Here is a 22,632-nt window from a genome sequence, read left to right on the forward strand (position 1 = left end):
CCGGGCTGGAGGGATTCGGCTGAGACAAGGTAGGGGGAGGAGGGATGAAGAAACTGGTGAAGTCCAAGTTCATCCCCTGTGGTTGGAGGGTTCCCAGTCGGAAGATAAGACGCTCCTCCTCCGACCGTCGCGTTGTTGTGGTTTGGCGGTGGATGAGTCCAATGACCTGCATATCCTCGGTGGAGTGGGAGGGGGAGTTGAAATGCTGTGCTACAGGGTGGTTGGGTTGGTTCGTCCGGGTGGCCCAGAGGTGCTCTCTGAATCGCTCCGCAAGTAGGCGGCCTGTCTCCCCAATATAGAGGAGGCCACAGCCGGTGTGGCCTCCTCTATATTGGGGAGACAGGCCGCCTACTTGCGGAGTGATTCAGAGAGCACCTCTGGGCCACCCGGACGAACCAACCCAACCACCCTGTAGCACAGCATTTCAACTCCCCCTCCCACTCCACCGAGGATATGCAGGTCATTGGACTCATCCACCGCCAAACCACAACAACGCGACGGTCGGAGGAGGAGCGTCTTATCTTCCGACTGGGAACCCTCCAACCACAGGGGATGAACTTGGACTTTACCAGTTTCTTCATCCCTCCTCCCCCCACCTTGTCTCAGCCGAATCCCTCCAGCCCGGCACCGCCTTCCTGACCTGCAGTCTTCTTCTTGACCTCTCCGCCTCCATCCTACTCCGACCTATCACCCTCACCTTGACCTCTTTCCACCTATCACATTTCCAACGCCCCTCCTCCAAGTCCCTCCTCCCTACCTTTTATCTTCTCCTGCTGAACACTCTCTGCTCATTCCTGAAGAAGGGCCTGTGCCCGAAACGTCGAATCTCCTGTTCCCTGGATGCTGCCTGACCTGCTGTGCTGTTCCAGCAATAAAGTTTCAACTTTGATCTCCAGCATCTGCAGACCTCACTTTCTCCCCTAAGAAGGCTCATGCAACCTGTCCCAATGACTACCGCCCAGTGGCCCTGACTTTGGCGGTCATGAGGTGCTTTTAAAGGCTGGTCATGGCATTAATCAACTCCAGCCTCCCCACTCTGGACCCACTCCAATTTGCCTACTGGACCAACAGATCCACGTCAGATGCCATATCACTTGCCCTTCACTCTTCCCTAGAACATCTTGACACCAAGAAAAGTTACATAAGAACCCTACTCGTTGACTACAGTTCAGCCTTCAATACTATTATCCCCTCGAGACTGATTACTAAACTTCGGGATCTCGGACTAAGCCCCACTCTCGGCAACTGGATCCTCAGTTTCCTGACCCACAGGCCACAATCAGTGAAGATTGGGGACAATATTTCATCCTCACTCACACTCAACACTGGAGCCCCAGGGATGCGTACTCAGCCCTCTACTGTACTTGCTGTATACCCACGACTGTGTCGCCAAATACCAGACTAATGCTATTTACAAGTTCGTTGATGACACCACCATAGTCGGTCAAATCTCAGATGGCAATGAAACAGACTACAGATGAGAGGTGGAAGACCTGGAAAAATGGTGCACTGAGAACAACCTAGCTCTCAATGGCAGCAAAACCAAGGAACTCATTATCTACTTCTGGCAGGACGTTACTCATGCTCCCCTACACATTAACAGCACAGAGGTGGAACGAGTGAAGAGTGTCAAGCTCCTGAGAGTGGTCATCAACAACAAGCTTTCTTCGACTCTTCATGTGGACGCACTGGTTACAAAGGCCCACAATGTCTCCTCTTCCTCAGACAGCTGAAAACATTTGGCATGACGGCGAATACCCTTGCCAACGTTTATAGGTGCACCATCGAGAGCATTCTGTCTGGATTTTACACTGTCTGGTATGACAACTGTATCATTCAAAATCAGAGATGGTTACAGTGAGTGGTGAACTCGGCCCGGACAATCACAAAGTTCAACCTCCCATCCATGGAATCCATCTACGGAATCCATCCACCAGGCCCGCTGTCAAGGAAAGGCCGCCAGCATTCTCAAAGATCCATCCCACCCTGACAATGCTTTTCTACAACCATCAGGGCAAAGGTACACACATCAGCCGGTTTTGAAACACTTTCTACCCTACTGTTGTTAGAATACTGAATATACTCACCAACAGCATTCGCCTGTACCTGTGTTTTTGTTTTGTCACTGTTTACCTAATATTTACTTAACTATGCTATTTAACTCTGTAATCTGCCTGTATTGCTCACAAGCCAAAGCTTTTCACTGTGCCTCAGTACATGTGACAATAAATTCAATTCAATTCAATTCAATTCAAGAGACCAACTAAGTGATTGGGCAAGAGGGCAGTAGAATGGGTTTTATTTGGTAATTACCCACTTTAGTATGAAGAAAATGAAGGTATTTCTTGAAAAAGTAACAAATTGATAAATGTTGATATTCAGTGAGATTTGGCTGTTCTTGTAGATACATCATAGATGGTTAAAATGCATGCACTGCATGAAATTATAACCACAAATCATTTGGTAGCCTTTATTGTACGAGAATTAGAACATTAGTGTAAGCAAGTCTTCGAGCAATTATATTGGATTTTATATGGGGCTTTGGTTATATCCCAAAGAAATGTGTAGAGTTTCGGTTTCCTACCTAAAGAAGGATATAGACTTGCCTTACAGAGGTGCAAAAAACATTCATTCTTGGAGAGCAGAGATGGAGTGGAATGGCCCTTAAATCTCCAGAGTCCAGAAGAATGACAGATGCTCTTATTGAGGTGTACAAGGTTCTGAGAGGGCTTGACAATGTTGATCTATAAAGATTATTTCCCATGGTCAGAAGGGGGGGTACAGACTCAATAAGAGGTCAGACATCCAGGATTGAGATGAGAAAAAGACCATTTAGTGAACTTAGTGAAATTACAATCAGGAGGGAAGTGGTAGTAAGCAAACTGAAAGATTATAGCCTGACAAGTCTCCTGGTCCAGGTGGACTTCATCTTAGGGTCTAAAAAGTGGTGACTAATGAGGTTGAAGATGCATTGGAGTTAACTTTCCAAAATTCTACATAATCAGAAAAGGTTCTATCAGGGAAAGACAATGAATCTAAATCCTCTATTCCAGAAAGGAGGAGTGTGTAAAACAGTAACTTATAAGCCAGCTAGCCTTACATCTGTAATGGGAAAGGTGAAAATGTCAGAATCAACCATTAAAAAGATTCTTAGAAAAGAAAACGCAAAGTAATTGGGAAAAGTCAGCATTACTTTTACAAAGTGAAATCATTTTCAACCAATTATTTGTAGTTTTGTGAAAGAGCAATTTAGGTGGGGAGGCAATGGCACTGTGATAATGTCACTGGACTCGTGATCCAGGACCTAGGCTAATGTTTGAGGAACAAGGAGTCAAATCCCACCAGGATACATAGTGAAATTTAAATCTGACAAAATCTGAATGAGCAGTTTACACTCTGGATGAAAGTGAGCTTGAGGATGGACTATATTTGCATTTCTCAAAGGCATTTGATAAGATGCCGCTTCCGAAATAATTGTGGAAAAAATATCTCATGGTGTAGAGGGTAACATAGTAGCATGAAAAGAAGATTTCCAAAAACCAGAGAGTATGCATAAATGGATCATTGTTATTTTGTCAGGGTATGATAAGTGCAGCCTCTATGCTGTGGCCTCAAAATTTTACAATTTGCATCAATGGTTTTGATGAAGGAAGTGAAGATACGGATATTACATCAAGAAAGGCTGGAAAGCATGTGGTGAAGAAGACACAAGGAGATTACAGACAAACATAGTTATGTTGCATGTGTAGGCAGAAATCTGGAGATGGAGTATGTCGTGGAGCAATGTGAAATTGGTGACTTCGGCAGAAAGAAATGTAAAATTGTGTATTATTTAAGGACAGAACAACGTGGAATTCTAAAGTAGAGGGATTAAGACGTTCCCGTATATGAGTCACAAGAAGTTAATTTGTAGGTACAAATGTGATTTTAAAAATGGCTAAGGGAAGCTCTCTTTTAATAAAAGAGGAATTGAGCATAAAAGTAAGATTGTTATGTATCGTTTATTTAGGGTATTAGTCAGACCACTTCTTGAATATTGTGTGCAGTTTTGGTCTCCTTCCTTAAGGAAATAAATGCATTGGAAGTAGTTCAAAATAGCTTTACCAGATCAATATGTCAAGTGTTGTCTGATGAGGATAGGTTGGACAGATTGGGCTTGATTCCAGTGGAATTTAGGAGAGCGAGGAGTGACATGATGTATGTAACATCCTAATTAGTCTTAACAAAGCAGTCATTCAAGGAATGTTTCCTGTTTGTGTGTCAGTCTTGACTAGGTGGCAATGTTTTACAATAACCGGTCACCCTTTCAGGAATGAAATAAGGGGAATCTTTCCTCTCAGCTGGTTGTTTGGCTCAGAACGGGTGGTGGTGGGGTCATTAAGCACTTTTAAAATAGGTAGTGAATATATTTTTGCTAATGAGTTTTGAGAAGATTTGTAGCTCCGGTTAAGGTTCTGGATGCAGTTTTGCTCACTGAGCTTGAAGGTTCATTTTCAGACATTTCGTCACCATACTAGGTAACATCATCAGTGAGCCTCCGGATGAAGCACTGATGGCATGGCCCGCTTTTTATTTATGTGTTTAAGCTTCCTTGGGTTGGTGATGTCATTTCCTATGGCAAAATAATTTCTTGTGCTGGTGTGACTTCCTGTTCTTTTTCTCAGAGGGTGGTAACTGGGATCCAAGTCAATGCATTTGATAGAGTTCCAGTTAGAATGCCATGCTTCCATGAATTCTTGTCAGTGTCTCTGTTTGGCTTGTCCTAAGTTGGATGTGTTGTCCCAGTCTGGGTGGTGTCCTTCCGCATCTGTATGTAAGGATACTAGTGACAGTGGATCATGTCTTTTCGTGGCTAGTTGATGTTCATGTATCCTGGTGGCTAGGTCTCTGCCTGTTTGTTACAGTTCTTGCAAGGTATTTTGTAAATGACATTAGTTTTGCTTGCTGTCTGTATACAGTCTTTTAAGTTCATTAACTGCTATTTTTTATAGTGTTAGTGGGTTTGTGGGCTAACTTGATGCCAAGACCTCCATCCACTCCATCCATGAATTCCTGAAGACCATCAACGACACCAAGATAGAAGACGATGAAATAATGGTCTCCTTTGAGGTAACAGCCCTGTTGACATTCATCAACATCAACCTGGCCAAGAAAACAATGACTACACTATTAGAAGAACCAAAGGCACATATACCAAATACCACCAACTTCATCAGCAAGGACAATGTCGTCAAGCTAGTGGACCTATGACTTACCACCCACTTCACCTTCAACAACAAAACCTACAGACAAAGCAACGGAACACCGATGGGATCTCTGATATCAGGGTTCTTAGCAGAGGCAGTAATGCAGAGACTCGAATAAAGAGCTCTGCCAACCATCCAACCCTAACTTTAGGTCCGGTACATGGATGACACCTTTGTCATCACTAAACTAAACAAATTAGAGGAAACCATCAAGACAGTCAATAATACCCTTATTGACATAAAATTTATTAAAGAGAAGGAAAACAACAACAAACTACCATTCCTTAGATGTCACAGTAGAGCCAGCAGGCAATGGGGAATTTCAAACCAGCGTCTCCAGGAAAACAACACATGCTGACCAAATACTGAACTACAGAAGCAGTCATCCCAACACCCACAAACGAAGCTGCATTAGAACATTATTTCAACGAGCCACCACACACTGCAGCACAGAGGAACTACGAAGAGCAGAGGAAAATCAGTGATGTATTGTGTTCAAAAAGAACAGGTATCCAATGAACACAGTCCGCCAATTTCTCAGCAACAACTCCCAACAAGCAGACAAAACATGTCCAGAAACCCTAGCCACTCTCCCCTACATCAAACACATCTCGGAAACGACTGCCAGACTACTCAGACACCTTGGCATCATGGTAGCCCACAAACCCACCAACACGCTAAAACAGCAGCTAATGAACTTGAAAGACGCTATACAGACAAGCAAAACTAATGTCATTTACAAAATACTTTGCAAGAACTGTCACAAACACTACATTGGACAAACAGGCAGAAAACTAGCCACAGGATACATGAACATCAACTAGCCACAAAAAGACAGGATACACTTTCACTAGTATCCTTACATACAGATGAGGAAGGACACCACCTAGACTGGGACAACACATCAACTTAGGACAAGCCAACAGAGACATGGATGAGAATTCCTTGAAGAATGGCATTCCAACCAGAACTCGATCAACAAATGCATTGACTAAGATCCCATTTACCACCCACTGAGAAAAAGAACAGGAAATGACATCACCACAGGAAATTACATCACCAGCCCAAGGAAACCCAAACACAAATAAAAAGCAGGCCATGCCACCAGTGCTTCATCTGGTGACTCACTGATAATGTTACCTAGCATGGTGATGAATTGTCTGAAAATGAACCTTCCAGCTCAGTGAGCAAACCTACATCCATATTTTTGTTAAGTTGGAGAATCAAGAGTTAGCAGAATAGAATGGAATGTGTATTTCAAAATACAAACATCACAGCCATGATCGTACTGAATGATAGAGCAAGCCCAAGGGGCTAAACAGTCTACTTTAGCTCCTATGATGTATGTTACTATGCCCCACTTCAGGAAGTTATGTATCATCAAATTATTAAATATATTCAAAACTGTGATCAATAGAACTTTAAGTACAATGTTCCTTTTTTACTGTGCATCTTAAAAAAAGAGATCTGAAATTACGGAATTGTATGAATGGTCAAAAAACTTACCTCCATATTTATTATCTTCTCTACAAACTGATGATGTCTACTGGATCCAGAATTTAAAACCGTCCCTCCAAACATCTGAAATGAAAGCCAATACAGGTCAAATTCTAATTAATGAAGATTTCACTCAGCAGACTAAATTAAATATTAACTTTTTTTTCTAGTTTATGGATAGAAATGTAATGATATAGCTTCAAAGCATCCAAACATAAAACTATCCTGATTAACATAGACAAACATTCAAGTTGGTAGTACTTCTAGCTACTCCCCCTTATCAATGTATTTCTCACATAGCCATCAACTTATTTTGCAACATTCTCTACTCAGGAACAATATTTCTGTACAGAACTGACACTATTTTAAAAATAGACCATTGGCCAAAGGAAATTTTGGTTGCCCTCGGGACATGATCAGTGGTCCACTTCAATCACAGGACATTTACCTCAGTCCCCGGACATCAATGCTACAGTTTGCATTAGTCCAAACATCTTCAGCTACTTCATCAAACATGTCCCTCCATCATGAGATTGACTTTTACAATGATTGTACAATGCTTAGCACCATTCAAAACTGAACCAGTTTATGCCCATATGCTGCAAGACCTGAATTACATTCAGCGTTGATACTTTCAGCACTGAGATGTGACAGGTTACATTTGTACCACAGAAATGTTGGCAATGATTATCTCCAATGAGAGAATCTAGCAGTCTCATGTTGATATTCACTGTGATTATTATCTCTGAATTTCTCACTATCAACCTCTTTGGGGTTACCATTTACAAGAAATAGAATTGTACCAGCTATATATATTAAGCGGCGACAAGAGTAGGACAAGGGTAGAGTCTAGGAATTCTGCAGTGAGTATCTCACCTCCGGACTCCTCATAGCTTGTCCACTGTCAGCGAGGCACAGGTTAGGCGTATGATAGAATATCGTACACCTGTCTGGATCTGTTTGAACACCACCCAAGCAGCTTGACATTGTTCAGAAGAAAGTAGCCCATTTGATTAGTACCCACCCATCACCTCCAAACTTCTGTCCCTCCCTGCCAATACACAGTGGCAGCAGTGTGTACCACCTAAAAGATACACTGCGGCAACTCATCAAGGCTTCTTGTCAGATGCAAAGGAACACCCCCACTTACAGGATTTTCTCTAAACCACACACCATCCTGACTTGGGACTACTATGGCTATTCCTTCACTGTCGCTAGGTCAAAATCATGGAACTTTCTTCCTACTACCACCATGAGTGTACCTACACTATATTGACTACAGCAGTTCAAGAAGATGGCTCACCATGGGCGATGAGGGATGGGCAATAAATGCTGATCAGAGCAATGGCATAATTTTTAAAAACAATTTTTTTTTAAAAAGCTGAATGGGAATTATAGTAAACTAGGAAATACTTAGTTAAAATTCACACAACACCAGGTTATAGTCCAACAGGTTTAATTGGAAGCACTAGCTTTCGGAGCGTCGCTTCGAAAGCTAGTGTGCTTCCAATTAAACCTGTTGGACTATAACCTGGTGTTGTGTGATTTTTAACTTTGTACACCCCAGTCCAACACCGGCATCTCCGAATCATGATTAGGAAATACTTAGATTTACATTTAATCTTTTATGTCCTGAGGACGTCTCAAAGTCAATGAAATATGATCACTGTTGTCTCATAAAAGTGTAAATAGTCCACCTGCTGAGGGGTGAAAATTGTACATGCCTTGGATAAAACCATTATGCAAATAGATAATAGGTAATGTAAGACAATTCTGGAATGTGAGATATGCTTATAGAAAGGATTTAAGCCATTGAATTGAAGAAAGCACTCACCACAGTCCCAAATATTTAACAATTCCAAATTGTATCTCTGGGTTCCAGGACTACAGTCAAATGAAATATCACAACATCTTAAAATATCTCAGTGTTCATTTGTCCAACAAACAGAGATTTCAGAGTATCTGGTCTAACATAATTTATCATTAAATCTTGTAATACTATAGCAAGTACTATCATGCTTATTCTCCTCTTTCAAAACCCACTATTGGTGCAACATACGCCTGAAGAAAAAATGCCGGTCAGCTTCCGAATACTCTACATGCCTTCTTAACTTATCTCCCTGTCCCGCTGCCTTCAAAGCTCTGTGGAAGCATTCAAGGTCTCTCTGATCCTCTGTATTTTCTCGGGTCCTACCATTCAACATGTTTTCCCTTGCCTTGTTAGTCTTTCCAAAATGCAGCACCTCAGACATTTCAGGATTAAATTCTGCTTGCACAGTTCTATGCATCTGACCAGCCTGTCTAATTTGTCTGTAGTCTCAGGCTTTCCTTCTCAGTATTTACCACACTACAACTTTTTGTGTCATCTCCAAAACTTACCATTCAAACCTCCTACATTTGCATCTGGATCATTAATGTGGACTATGAATATCGCAGGAACCCAGTATCAAGTCCTGTGGTATGCCACAGGATACAGGCTTGCAATCATATTATCAGCCTTTAACCATCGTCCTCTGACTCCTATCATGAAGGCAATTTTGGATCCAATTTGTCTTTGACTATTTGTCTATGTGGGTATTTCTAACAATAGAGACAACGTAAGAGAGTGAAAGAGGTGACAGAAAGGGTCTGAATCTGAAAGTGTGTGGCATTCATAACAAAATAAATGAATTGATAGCACTCATTGAAATAAATAAATAAGATCTCATTATGGAAATGTGACAATGGGGCAAGAATTGGTTCCTAAATATTGAGGGATATATGACTGTCAAGAAAATTAGGAAGCTACGTAAAGGTGGAGAATAAGCATTGTTGATCAAGTAAGGTATTTGTGTAACAGTATAAACTGGAATAAGATCAGATTGGCAGTAGTAGCCGAGTATAATAAGTTCATACAATGTTTTTGAGATAGCTTCTTAACCATCATGTTTTTGAACCAACTAGTATTATTAAACTTGGCATTGTTTAATGTGACAAGATCAATTAATTACCTCAGTGCTGACGTACTGCTAGATATCAGTAACCACAGGATGAATGAATTTTTATGTCCAGTTTGAAAGGGAGAAGGCTGAGGCTAAGTCCAGTATTTTAAATAAGGGTAACTACGTGGGCATGGTATTGAGCTATCTAAGGCGAACTGGCTGATTTGGCTAAATCAAAACAGACAGTATCAGACTTTTAAACGGATATTTTAGAATACTCAGAGTAATATTCCCACTGCAAATTAAAATTATAAAGGGTTGAGTGAGTGAGCAAATGCAGTATAATGTGGGAAAATGTAAAATTGGGTGCCTTGGCAGATTTATTAAAAAGAAATGTTATTTAAATAGAAAATGACTGCAGAACACTGAGATGCAGAGGGATTTAAGCGTTCTGGTGCATTAGTCACAAAGAATTAAGTGTAGGTGAATGGGATGCTCCTTTTTTACAAGAGAAATTGAACATAAAAATAGGGATCTTATATTTCGGTCATATAGGCTTAGGTGAGATCACATTGCGAAGACCAAGTGTAATGATGGCAATTCAGAGGTTTCTTAGATTGATACTTGGAATAAGTAGGTTGTCTTATTGATTATTTACTTATTCATTTATTGCTTATTTGTTCCAACTTGCGTATAGAAGAGCAAGGGATGACTTGAAGTGTAGAAAATCCTAAATAGTTCTGACAAAGTGGGTAAAGAAAGAATGTTTCTTCTTGTGGATCAGTCCAGAGCCAAGTGGTAATGTTTTAAAATTAGCTCTCAACCTTTCAAGCACTGAGATGACAAAAATTTGTTTCTTGCAGAGGGCTGCACAATTTTAGAACTCTCTCCCTCAGGGAGAGTTGGAGGCAGAGTCATTGAATATTTTTAATTTAGAGGTGAATATATTCTTGTTAGGTACTGGAATCAAAGGTTAATGGGGGTAAATGGAAATGTGGACTTTGATTTTATTTCATTTGATTTGATTTATTGTCCTAAGTACAGTGAAAAGCTTTGTTTGCGAGTAGTACAGGCAGGTCATAGTAAACAAGGGCATACAGACCAGAGGGTGAAAAAAACTTGGATAGAGTGAGGTATACAAATTACACCACACAGAACATGTATGAGGCCAGATCAATATTAACAAGATCCACATTATTTGAAGTTAGTTCATCCATTAGTCTAATAACAGTAGGGAAGAAGCTGTTCTTGAACCTGCTGGTGCAGGTGTTCAAGCTTCTAAATCTTCTGCCTGACGGAAGAGGTTGTAGGAGCGCATTACCAGGGTGGGATGGGTCTTTGATGATGTTGGCAGCCTTAATATGACAATGAGAGGTGTTAATGGAGTCCAAGGATGGGAGGTTGGCTTCCATGATGGTCTGGCTGTGCACACAACCTTCTGTAGCTTCTTACAATCCTTGGCAGAGCATTTGCTGTACCAGGCCATTGTGCACCCGGACAGTGTGCTTTCTATGGTGCATCTATAAATGCTGGGGAGGGTTCTTATGGACATGCCAAATTTAATGAACTGACTGAGGCAAAAGAGGCATTGGGTAGAAAAAAAAACTGAAGTCTACTTCTGCTCCATTTCTATATGTTCATATGACAGAGAATTTGTATATTTACAATGACGGATATCAAGCTATTAAAGTTTTAAAGTTTGTGATACTACACGTCCAGGCTGATTAATTTTTATAAGATTAGCTCAAGTTGCCATGATTTTACAACAGATAACGAACCATCATCCTACAATACCTCTAGTCCATTGATCAGATCTATGACACTATCCCTATCTGGTTTCACCCTTACTTATTCAATCATAACTTGGGCATCACCAGCAATAGCTTCTCTTCCTAACCCCGACAGAATTCAGCAAGGATCAAACCTCTTCTTCATCTGCATGTTTCTGCTTGACATCATCATCCATTAATACGGAATCATTTTATCTCTTATATGGTGGGAACATGTAGTTTCTTTCTTGCACAGCCGGTCACTATTTTTCTTTTACTTTTCTCATTTTTGGTTTGGAACTGAGAGTTGAAGTTATGGATTTAACTTTGAAAAACAACTGGTTTTGAAAGAGAGAAGAGAACAAAGTTGGATGCTTTCTGTTGGGAACTGGCCAAGTTTGAGCTACAGGGAGAGGTTGAATAAGCTGGGAATATTTTCCCTGGAGCATCAGAGGATGAGGGGTGACCTTACAGAGGTTTATAAAATCATGAGGGCCATGGACAGGATGAATAGTCAAGGTCTTTTCCCCAGGGTAGGAAAGTCTAAACCCAGAAGGCATAGTTTAAGGTGAGAGGGGAAAGATTTAAAAGGGACCTGAGAGGCAACTTTTTCACGCAGAGGGTGGTGCATATATGGAGGAAGTGGTGGAGGCTGGTACAATTACAACATCTGAAGAGCATCTGGATAGGTACATGAATAAGAAGGGTTTAGAGGGATATGGACCAAATGCTGGCCAATGAGACTAAATTAATTTAGGATATCTGTTTGGCATGGGCAAGTTAGATCAAAGGGTCTGTTTCCGCACAGTGCGACTCTTTGACACTAATGCAACTTAGTTACTGACCAGAGAAAACTACACCTGAACTGGCACCAAGATTGCAATGCTCAAGGCTTGTAACGTTGGATGCTGAATTGCTCAATAAAGGAAAACAATCACAGAGAATGTTGATTAAAAAGAGGAAACAAACAGGGAATGGGTTCTGACAGGGCTTTGGCAGTAGGCAGTTTGATTTTTGAAAAACATAAAGGAGATTGAGTTTTGCTTTGCTCTCTCTAATTTCTCTCCAGTTACTAAGGCCTGGTATCTATTGTTTGAATCTGTTTGTTGAACTGGCAACATCACAATTATTTTATTTTATTTTTAATTTATCCCTTAACTGTGTGTCTGTCGGTTTGTGAGTGTTCCTTATGATCAAAGAAGATTGGACTTTAAATTTGAAATATTACTTAGATTGCCTTGTTTGTCTGGAAAGTTACTTAATGATGCAATATTTGTTTAAATTACAAAAGCTTAGTGTCCAAGATTTCTTATTCATAAAGCATGGTTAGGAACAATTCAGCAATTTTGAAGGTCATTGAATGTTTTAGTTTCATAGTGTTATGAAACCAATGATGGTGAAGCTGATTTGATTTGATTCGCATTCCCACATCATACCATTCATTATCCCACTGAACTCCTTTGTTATCTCTGATATCAGAGTGACTAACTTTCCCTAGTTATCAACTGGGAAGATCAATCTTCAGCCCTCTCCCGCTATAAACTCGGCACCTTCCATCCTCCCTCCTTAGTTGCGAGCTCAAGTGAACTTGACTTTTCACAACTTTAACCTCTTATTTAACACCAAGCTCTGTTTCTGAACCTTTACCCACTCCATTATGAAGACCATCTATTGTGTCCTCGAGAATATTGCCCTTTGCTACACTCCATCTTCCTAATCCATTATGCATGAAACTCTCATTCATATTTTCATCAATATGGCTCAAAATAAGAGGAAATTGGAGTTGATGGTCCAGAATTATGAATTATTACTAGTCACTTACCAGTTTATTTAGAGCGTAGACAGTAACCAGTGACCAGTCGTACATTCCTAAACAATGTACTACTGCAAGACCATTTAGAGGATCTTGCACAACATCTGCAAATTTCAAGAAGTCATATTCAAACAGTCGTTTACAGCGAAGGAAAGTCAGTTCACGATACTTGGCAACAGACAGATCTTCTCCAGGTTGACGAGCAAAAAGTGGATCATTTTCGAGTATTCTAAAGACATTTTGCTGTTGATGGAAAAGAGGGAAATAATTTCGCTTTCGGTTGCAATACTTCCAAAGCAATATATACACAAAATTATCTTGTCAATTTTGAGTTTCAGATTGCCAATAAAACCCTGAAAAAGAACTGACATGATAGTGGTCAGAAATTAAATGTCACTAACATTGATCAAATTGTTAAGTTGCTTTTTAATAAGAGTAAGCAATGACTACACATCAACAAACCCAGATGCAAAATCACCATGGTTTAAATGATAAAGCTATACAAAGACTTCCATCAAATGTGAAGTACAACATTTTCAAAAACATTTCCTGCTGTTCTTTTAAATTGACGAGGGCGAAGTTGAATGATGAAAATCGATTGGGACAAAAACTGGGCTTTTACAGGTCATTGGTCCATTATCTAAAATGGAATAAAAATAGAGCTGGTGGTATGAGAAAGATAACAGATACGTACTTCTGCACTTACACGTATCACTTCATTCAATGTTTGGCATCATTTTAGAACAAAGAACATTACAGCACAGGTACGGGCCCTTCGGCCCACGATGTTGTGCCGAATATGATGCCAAATTAAACTCTTCCCTTCTGCCTGCCCTTAGTCCATTTCCCTCCATTGCTTACATATTCATGTGCTGATCTAAAAGCCCCGTAAATGCCCTTATCATATCTGCCTATATCACCATCTCAGGCAGCGTATTCCAGAAACTTATCACCCTGTGCAAAAAACATGCCCTTCACATCTCCTGTGAACTTGCTCCCCTCACCATAAATGCATGTCCCTTATTAACATTCATTTCAACTCTGCGAAAAAGATTCTGAATGTCAAACCAATCTATGGAACACATAATGTTATAGATTTTTATCAAGTCTCCCCTCAGCCACCAGTTTTTTTTTTCTCGCATCTCCTTATAGCTCATACCCTCTAATCCAGGCAGCCTCCTGGTAAACTTCTTCTGCATCCCCTCCAAAACCTCCATATTCATCTTGAAATGTAGCAACCAGATTGAATGCAATACTGTAAGTGCAGCCTAACCAAAGTCTTATAAAGCTGCAACATGGTATCTTAACTCTTGTACTCAATGCCCCAACCAACAAAAGCACGCATGCCATATGACTTCTTTACCACCCTATATATTTCCATGGTTACTTTCAGGGAGCTATGGACCTGAACCCTAAGGTCCTTCTGCACAATAATGCTGTTCAGGGTCCTGCCATGAACTATATATTTTCTTTTAATATTTGATCTCTCAAAGTGCAGAACCTCACTCTTGTCTCATTAACTGTATCTGTCATTTCTCAGCCTATATCTGCAATTGATCTATATAGAACAAAGGATATTACAGCATAGTACAGGTCCTTCGGCCCTTGATATTGCGCCGACCTGTGAAACCAATCTGAAGCCTACCTATATCTATCCGACTATTCCATTTTCATCCATATGTTTATCCAATGACCATTTAAATGCCCAGAAAGTTGGCGAGTCTACTACTGTTACAGGCAGTGCGTTCCACGCCCCTGCTACTCTGAGTAAAGAAACTACCTCTGATATCTGTCCTATATCTATCACCCCTCAAATTTAAAGCTACGTCCCTTCATGCGAGCCATCACCATCTGAGGAAAAAGGCTCTCACTGTCCACCCTATCTAACCTTTTAATTACCTTATATGTCTCAATTAAGTCACCTCTCAACCTTCTTTCTTACGAAAACAGCCTCAAGTCCCTCAGCCTTTGCTCATAAGTCCTTCCCTCCATACCAGGCAACATCCATGTAAATCACCTCTGAACCCTTTCCAAAGCTTCCACATCTTTCCTATAATGCGGTGACCAGACCTGTATACAATACTCCAAATGTGGCTGCACCATGTACAGCTGTAACATGATCTCTTGGCTCTGAAACTCAATCCCTCTACCAATAAAAGCCAACACACCATATGCCTTCTTAACAACCCTACCCAACTTGGGTGGCAACTTTCAGGGATCTTTGTACATAAACAGAGAGATCTCTTTGCTCATCTACCCTACCAAAAATCTTACTATTAGCCCAGTACTCTTTGTTCCTGTTGCTCCTTCCAAAATGAATCACCTCACACTTTTCCACATCAAACTCTATTTGCTACCTCTCAGACCAGTTCTGCAGCTTATCTACGTCCCACTGTAACCTGCAACATCTTTCAGCACGATCCACAACTCCACTGATCCCCGTGCATTCTGAAAATTCACTTCCAGCCTTCTATATGCTCATCCAGGCCATTTGTAAAAAAGACAAACAGTAGACCCAAAACAGATCCTTGTGGTACACCACTAGTAAATGAACTCTAGAATGAACATTTCCCATCAACCACCACCCTCTGTCTTCTTGCAGCTAGCCAATTTCTGATCCAAACTGTTAAAACATCCTCAATCCCATGCCTCCGTATTTTCTGCAATAGCCTACCATGGGGAACTTTATCAAACGCTTTATTGAAATCCATATACACCACATCAACCGCTTGACCCTTGTCCACCTGTTTGGTCACCTTCTCAAAGAGCTCAGGAAGGTTTGTGAGGCACGACCTACCCTTCACAAAATCATGTTGGCTATCTCTCATCAAATGATTCCTTTCTAGGTGATTATAAATCCTATCTCTTGTAACCCTTTCCAACACTTTACCCACAACTGAAATAAGGCTCACTAGTCTATGGTTACCAGAGTTATCTCTACTTCACTTCTTGAACAAGGGGACAACATTTTCTATCCTCCAGTCTTCTGGCACTATTCCTGTAGACAATGACAATATAAAGATCAAAGCCAAAGGACTGCAATCTTCTCCCTGGCTTCCCAGAGAATCCGAGGATAAATCTCATCCGGCCTAGGGAACTTATCTATTTTCACAATTACCAGAGTTGCTAACACCTCCTCCTTGTGAACCTCAATTCCATCTAGTCAAGTAGCCTGTATCTCAGTATTCTATTCGACAACTTTGTCTTTTTTCAGTGTGAATACTGACAAAAAATATTCATTAAGCACTTCTCCTATCTCCTCGGACTCCACCACAACTTCCCATTACTGTCCTTGATTGGCTCGAATTTTACTCCAGTCATTCTTGTATTCTTGATATATCAATTGAAAGCTTTAGGGTTTTCCTTGATTCTATCTGCCAACAACCTCTCATGTCCCCTCCTGGCTCCTCTTAGTTCTCTCTTTAAGTCCTTCCTGACCAGCTTGTAACTCTCAAGTGCCCTTACTGAGCCTTCGAGTCTCATCCTAACATAAGTTTTCTGCTTCCTCTTGGCAAGAGATTCAACTTCCTTAGTAAACCATGGCTCCCTGCCTGAACAGGTACATACTTGTGAAGGACATACAGTAGCTGTTCCTTGAATAAGCCCCACATTTCAATTGTGCCCATCCCCTGTAGTTTCCTTCCCCATCCTATGCATCCTAAATCTTGCTTTATCGCATCATAATTGCCAATTCCCCATTATAATTCTTGCCCTGCAGTATATACCTATCCCTTTCCATCGCTAAAGTAAATAAAACCGAATTGTGGTCACTATCACCCAAGTGCTCATCTACCTCCAAATCTAATACCTGGCTGAGTTCATTACCCAGCATCAAATCCAATGTGGCTTCGTCTCTTGTTGGCCCACCTGTGTCCTGTGTCAGAAAACCCTGCTGCACACATTGGACAAAAACTGACTCATCTAAAGTACTCAAACTATAGTATTTTCAGTCAATATTTGGAAAGTTAAAGTCACCCAAAACAACTACCATGTTACTCTCGCTCCTATCCAGAATCATCTTTGCAATCCTTTCCTCCACATCTCTGGGACTTTGCGGAGGCCTATAGAAAACTCCCAACAGGGAGACCGCTCCTTTCCTGTTTCTAACCTCAGCCCATAGATGCTCCTGACATTGAAGTAGACACACTTCAAACCACTTTCCTGCTTGCCGGTACACTCTTACAACCTTGAAACCATATTTCTGACCTCACTACTCTTATCCTCCTTCCTGGACACTGAAGCTACAATTTAGGTTCTCACTTCTGCTGAATTAGTTTAAAGCGTCCTGAAGATCATTAGTAAATTTCCCCCCCCTCCCCAGAATATTGGCACCCCTCTGGTTCAGGTGTAGACCATCCTGTTTGTAGAGGTTCCACCACCCCCAGAATGAGCCCCAATTATCCAGGTTTCCGAAACCCTCCTGCCTGCACCATCCCTGTAGCCACGTGTTCAACTCCTCTCTCTCCCTATTCCTCACCTTGCTAGCTTGTGGCACAGGCAAGAAACCAGTGGTAACAACTCTGTTTCTTCCAGCTCAAGCTCTATCCCAGTATATCCTAAGACAACATTCTATACTATCCACAACTCCACCAATCGTTGTGTCACCTGCAAACTTACTAACCCAACCATCTACACTTTATCAAAGTCATTTATGTATATCACAAACAGTAGAAGTCCCAGTATGGATCCCAGCAGAACACAACTGGTAACTGGCCTTCAGCCAGAACACTACCCTCTCCCTACTATGGGCAAGCTAATTCTGAATCCAAGTGGCCAAGTTCCCGTGGATTCTATGCATCCTAATCTTGTTGATGAGCCTACCACGAGGGACCTTGTTGAAAGCCTTATTAAAATCCATGCAGCCAACATCCACCGCTCTACCCTCACCGATCACCTTTGCCACCTTCACAAAAAAATTCAATCAAGTTAGTAACACATGACTTAGCCAATATGAAGCCATGCTGACTGCCCCTAATTAGGACAAGCTTTTCCAAATGCACGTATATTCTATCCTGAAGAATTCTCTCCAATAGCTTCGCAACCACTGATGTGTGGCCCACTGATATATAGTTTCCTGGATTATCCCTATTTCCCTTCTTGAACAGAGAAAAACATTAGCTACTCAACAGTCCTCTGGGACCTTGCGAGTGGCTAGCGAAGATACAAATGAGTCAATGCCCCATCAATTTCCTCCCTTGCCTCTCTTAATAACCTGGGGTAGATACCATCAAGCCTGAGAACTTGAGGAGAGGGTTATTTCTAGTGTTCACGTAACTCTGATGCAAACTGAGCAATGACATCAGTATAATGTGAGCCTTAAGAATGAATGATCGAGAGGGAGTGGAACAGTAATCAATTCCAGAAGTTTATTACTTTATTGACCTTTCATATGTTTACAAAGGAGAGATCAAAAAAGACTATGAGGGCAAGATGTTTCATTACATTTCAAAATGTACTGAAATACTGCGCTTCAATGAGTTGGGTACACCTGTTGTACAGCCTCCCTTACTATTCAATTCAAACCAGAATTTGGCATGAGGTTGGGGCAGGGATTTCCATCCCTAAGTTAGTTTCCTCAATTAGGATAGCAGAATTTCTGTGAAGAGGTGTTGCATTATGCCATCTGAATCAATAGCCCAAGAATATTATTTGGTGACATCTTACCTTTACTCTGATAATCTCTTCTCCATCCCAAAACAAGGCCAATTCCTTCCAATTAAAAGAGGCTTTTTTCCGATATAAATCTAATGGACCACTGGGAAAATCCTGCAGTAATGAATCCAAAGTATTTTTCTCAACGATGCCTTCCTCAGGACAAACTGCACTCATCTCGGCTTCTGATGCAGATTAATCTATAGCAACAAATATGTGAAATTATGAAAAACAGTTTAAAAATTTGTATCACAATATTCGAGGAAGCAAAAAAACTAGATCCAGAACTTATAATGCACTTCAAAGCAAACGAAAGAGATATTTTGGGCTGGATTTTCATCTTTAAGGTTATAGTAGGAGTCTCTGGAGTGCAGTTATCTAGCACTCAAGTGGATACCTGAGCATCAGCTAAGTAAGGTTTTGTTGAAAGTGCAGAAATCATTAGAACCTAAGAGAACAGGAGAAGGATATTTCGTGCCTTAAGTCTGCCCACATTTCACCAGTCTATCCATGTCCTCCTCTGTAAACATTCTACTCATGTTTACTAAACTTCAGTTTGTATCATCTACAAGCTTTGAAATTATGCTTCTGTCCAGGTCATTAACGTAAATCAGAACAAACGATGGTTCCAATACTGCTCCCTATATGCTTTCCACCAATTTATCCACAGTTCGAAAAGTAATGTTCTCCACTAATCTCTCAAGCCCTGACCCAGAAATACATCCACACAGTTAATGGCGCTTTAAGGTTATTGATTCAGCTTTGCTAACAAGTCTATGATGTCGTACTTTAATTAATGGTTTCTGAAAGTCCATATTCATACTATTACTAGCTGAAATCTATTGCATCACTGCAACGGTAGTAGCAGTCTGTACTATCAACAAGATGCACTCTAGAAATTCACAAAAGATCCTTAGACAGCACCTTCCAAACCCAAAACCACTTCCATCTAGAAGGACAAGGGCAGGAGGTACTTGGGAACACCACCACCTGCAAGTTCCCCTCCAAATCACTCACCAACCTGACTCGGAAATACATCGCCGTTCCATCACAGTTGTGGCGTCAAAATTCTGCAATGCCCTCCCGACTGGCATTGTGAGTCAACCCACAGCAAGTGGACTGCAGCTGTTCAAGAATGCAGCTCACCACCACCTTCTCAAGGACAAATAGGGTGGGCTATCAATGCTGGCCAGCCAGCAATGCCCAAGTTTCACAAGTGAATAAAAATAATGAACTCAATCAGGTTTGCCAGAAACTATTTCGTTTTAACAAAACCATTTTCAATGATGCAATGTCATACTGATGACAAAATTGGCACTTATGGAACAAAGCCGATCAAGCAACACCTGAGAGCTCAGGTATTCCTGCTGAATAGAGAGAAAGAGAGACAGAAAGAGAGAGAGAGAAAGAAAGAAAGAGAGAAAGAAAGAAAAAGAAAGAGAGAGAGAGAGTGAAAGAAAGAGAGAGACAAAGAAAGAGAGAGTGTGAGAGAGATAAAGAGAGAAAGAGACAGACAGAAAGAGGGGGAAAGAGAGAAAGAGACAGAGAAAGAGGAGGAAAGACAGAGAGGGGGAAAGAAAGGGGGAAAGACAAAGAAACAGAGAAAAAGGGGGAAAAGAGAGAAGGAACGGGGGGGAGGGGGGGGAAAGAGAGGGGGGGGAAAGAGAGGGGGGGGAAAGAGAGGGGGGGAAAGAGAGGGGGGGGAAAGAGAGGGGGGGGAAAGAGAGGGGGGGGAAAGAGAGGGGGGGGAAGAGAGGGGGGGGAAAGAGAGGGGGGGGAAAGAGAGGGGGGGGAAAGAGAGGGGGGGGAAGAGAGGGGGGGGAAGAGAGGGGGGGGAAGAGAGGGGGGGGAAGAGAGGGGGGGGAAGAGAGGGGGGGGAAGAGAGGGGGGGGAAGAGAGGGGGGGGAAGAGAGGGGGGGGAGAAGAGAGGGGGGGAAGAGAGGGGGGGGAAGAGAGGGGGGGAAGAGAGGGGGGGGAAGAGAGGGGGGGGAAGAGAGGGGGGGGAAGAGAGGGGGGGGAAGAGAGGGGGGGGAAGAGAGGGGGGGGAAGAGAGGGGGGGGAAGAGAGGGGGGGGAAGAGAGGGGGGGGAAGAGAGGGGGGGGAAGAGAGAGGGGGGAAGAGAGAGGGGGGAAGAGAGGGGGATGAAGAGGGGGGCGGGAAGAGGGGGGGAAAGAGAGGGGGGAAAGAGAGGGGGGAAAGAGAGGGGGGAAAGAGAGGGGGGAAAGAGAGAGGGGAAAGAGAGGGGGGAAAGAGAGGGGGGGAAAGAGAGGGGGGGGAAAGAGAGGGGGGGAAAGAGAGGGGGGGAAAGAGAGGGGGGGAAAGAGAGGGGGGAAAGAGGGGGGAAAGAGGGGGGGGGAAAGAGAGGGGGGGAAGAGAGGGGGGAAAGAGAGGGGGGTGAAAGAGAGGGGGGAGAGAGGGGGGGTGAGGGGGGGGGAAGAGGGGGGGGGTTTTGTTCTTGGTTCGTTTGGGGGGAGAGGGGGGGCAAGAGGGGGGGTCAGAGGGGGGGGAGAGGGGGTGCCGTTGGGCATTGTTTGTCCTCTTTTTTTCCTCTTTGTTTCCTCTTTTTTTCCTCTTTTTTTTCCTCTTTTGTTTTCCGCTTTTTTTCGCTCTTTTTTTCCTCTTGTTTTTTCCCTCTGTTTTTTCCTCTTTTTCTTTTCCTCTTTTTTTTCCTCTTTTTTTCCTCTTTTTTTTCCTCTTTTTTTTCTCTTTTTTTCCTCTTTTGTTTTCTCTTTTTTCCTCTTTTTTTCCTCTCTTTTTTTCCTCTTTTTTTCCTCTTTTTTTTCCTCTTTTTTTCTCCTCTTTTTTTTTCTCTTTTTTTTCCTCTTTTTTTTCCTCTTTTTTTTCCTCTTTTTTTTCCTCTTTTTTTCCTTTTTTTCTTTTTTCCTCTCTTTTTTTCCTCTTTTTTTTTTTCCTCTTTTTTTTTCCTTTTTTTCCTCTTTTTTTTTCTCTTTTTTTTCCTTTTTTCCTCTCTTTTTTCCTTTTTTCCTCTTTTTTTTCTCCTTTTTTTGTCCTCTTTTTTTCCTCTTTTTTTTTACCTCTTTTTGACCTCTTTTTTTTACCTTTTATTTTTCCTCTTTTTTTACCTTTTTTTTTTACTCTTTTTCTTTTTTTTACCTCTTTTTTTTACCTTCTTTTTTTTACCTTTCTTTTTTTCCTCTCTTTTTTTCCTCTTTTTCCTTCTTTTTTCCTCTTTTTCCTCTTTTTTCCCTCTTTTTTTCTCCTTTTTTCCTCTTCTTTTTTTCCTCTCTTTTTTTCCTCTCTTTTTTTCCTCTCTTTTTTTCTTCTCTTTTTTCTCTCTTTTTTCTCTCTTTTTTCCTCTCTTTTTTCCTCTCTTATTTTCCTCTCTTTTTTCCTCTCTTTTTTTCCTCTCTTTTTTTTCCTCTCTTTTTCTTTTTTCCTCTCTTTTTTTTCCTCTCTTTTTTCCTCTCTTTTTTTTCCTCTTCTTTTTTTCCTCTCTTTTTTTTCCTCTCTTTTTTTCCTCTCTTTTTTTCCTCTCTTTTTTTCCTCTCTTTTTTTCCTCTCTTTTTTCCTCTCTTTTTTTCCTCTCTTTTTTCCTCGTTTTTTTCCTCTCTTTTTTCCTCTCTTTTTTCCTCTCTTTTTTTCCTCTCTTTTTTTCCTCTCTTTTTTTCCTCTCTTTTTTCCTCTCTTTTTTCCTCTCTTGTTTTTCCTCTCTTTTTTTCCTCTCTTTCTTTTTCCTCTCTTTTTTTTCCTCTCTTTTTTTTCCTCTCGTTTTT

General features: G+C 41.4%; 1 protein-coding gene across 2 annotated transcripts in view; it reads right to left on the minus strand.

The window, feature by feature from the left end:
• acox3 (acyl-CoA oxidase 3, pristanoyl) overlaps window positions 1-22,632 on the minus strand; it is a 191,033-nt gene that overhangs the window by 151,828 nt on the left and 16,573 nt on the right. For both annotated transcript variants that reach the window (XM_087977490.1, XM_087977538.1), the window contains exons 2-4: window positions 18,911-19,098; window positions 13,256-13,489; window positions 6,753-6,827 (exon numbers count right to left, since the gene is read on the minus strand). In XM_087977490.1, coding sequence (XP_087833616.1) covers window positions 6,753-6,827; window positions 13,256-13,489; window positions 18,911-19,075 — 474 coding nt within the window. In that variant the 5' untranslated portion in view covers window positions 19,076-19,098. The remainder of the gene's footprint in view (window positions 1-6,752; window positions 6,828-13,255; window positions 13,490-18,910; window positions 19,099-22,632) is intronic.

This window comes from Chiloscyllium plagiosum, unplaced genomic scaffold, assembly GCF_037043375.1.
Source record: "Chiloscyllium plagiosum isolate Xiang-an unplaced genomic scaffold, Cpla_swu_hap1 HiC_scaffold_1, whole genome shotgun sequence".
NCBI lineage: Eukaryota > Metazoa > Chordata > Chondrichthyes > Orectolobiformes > Hemiscylliidae > Chiloscyllium > Chiloscyllium plagiosum.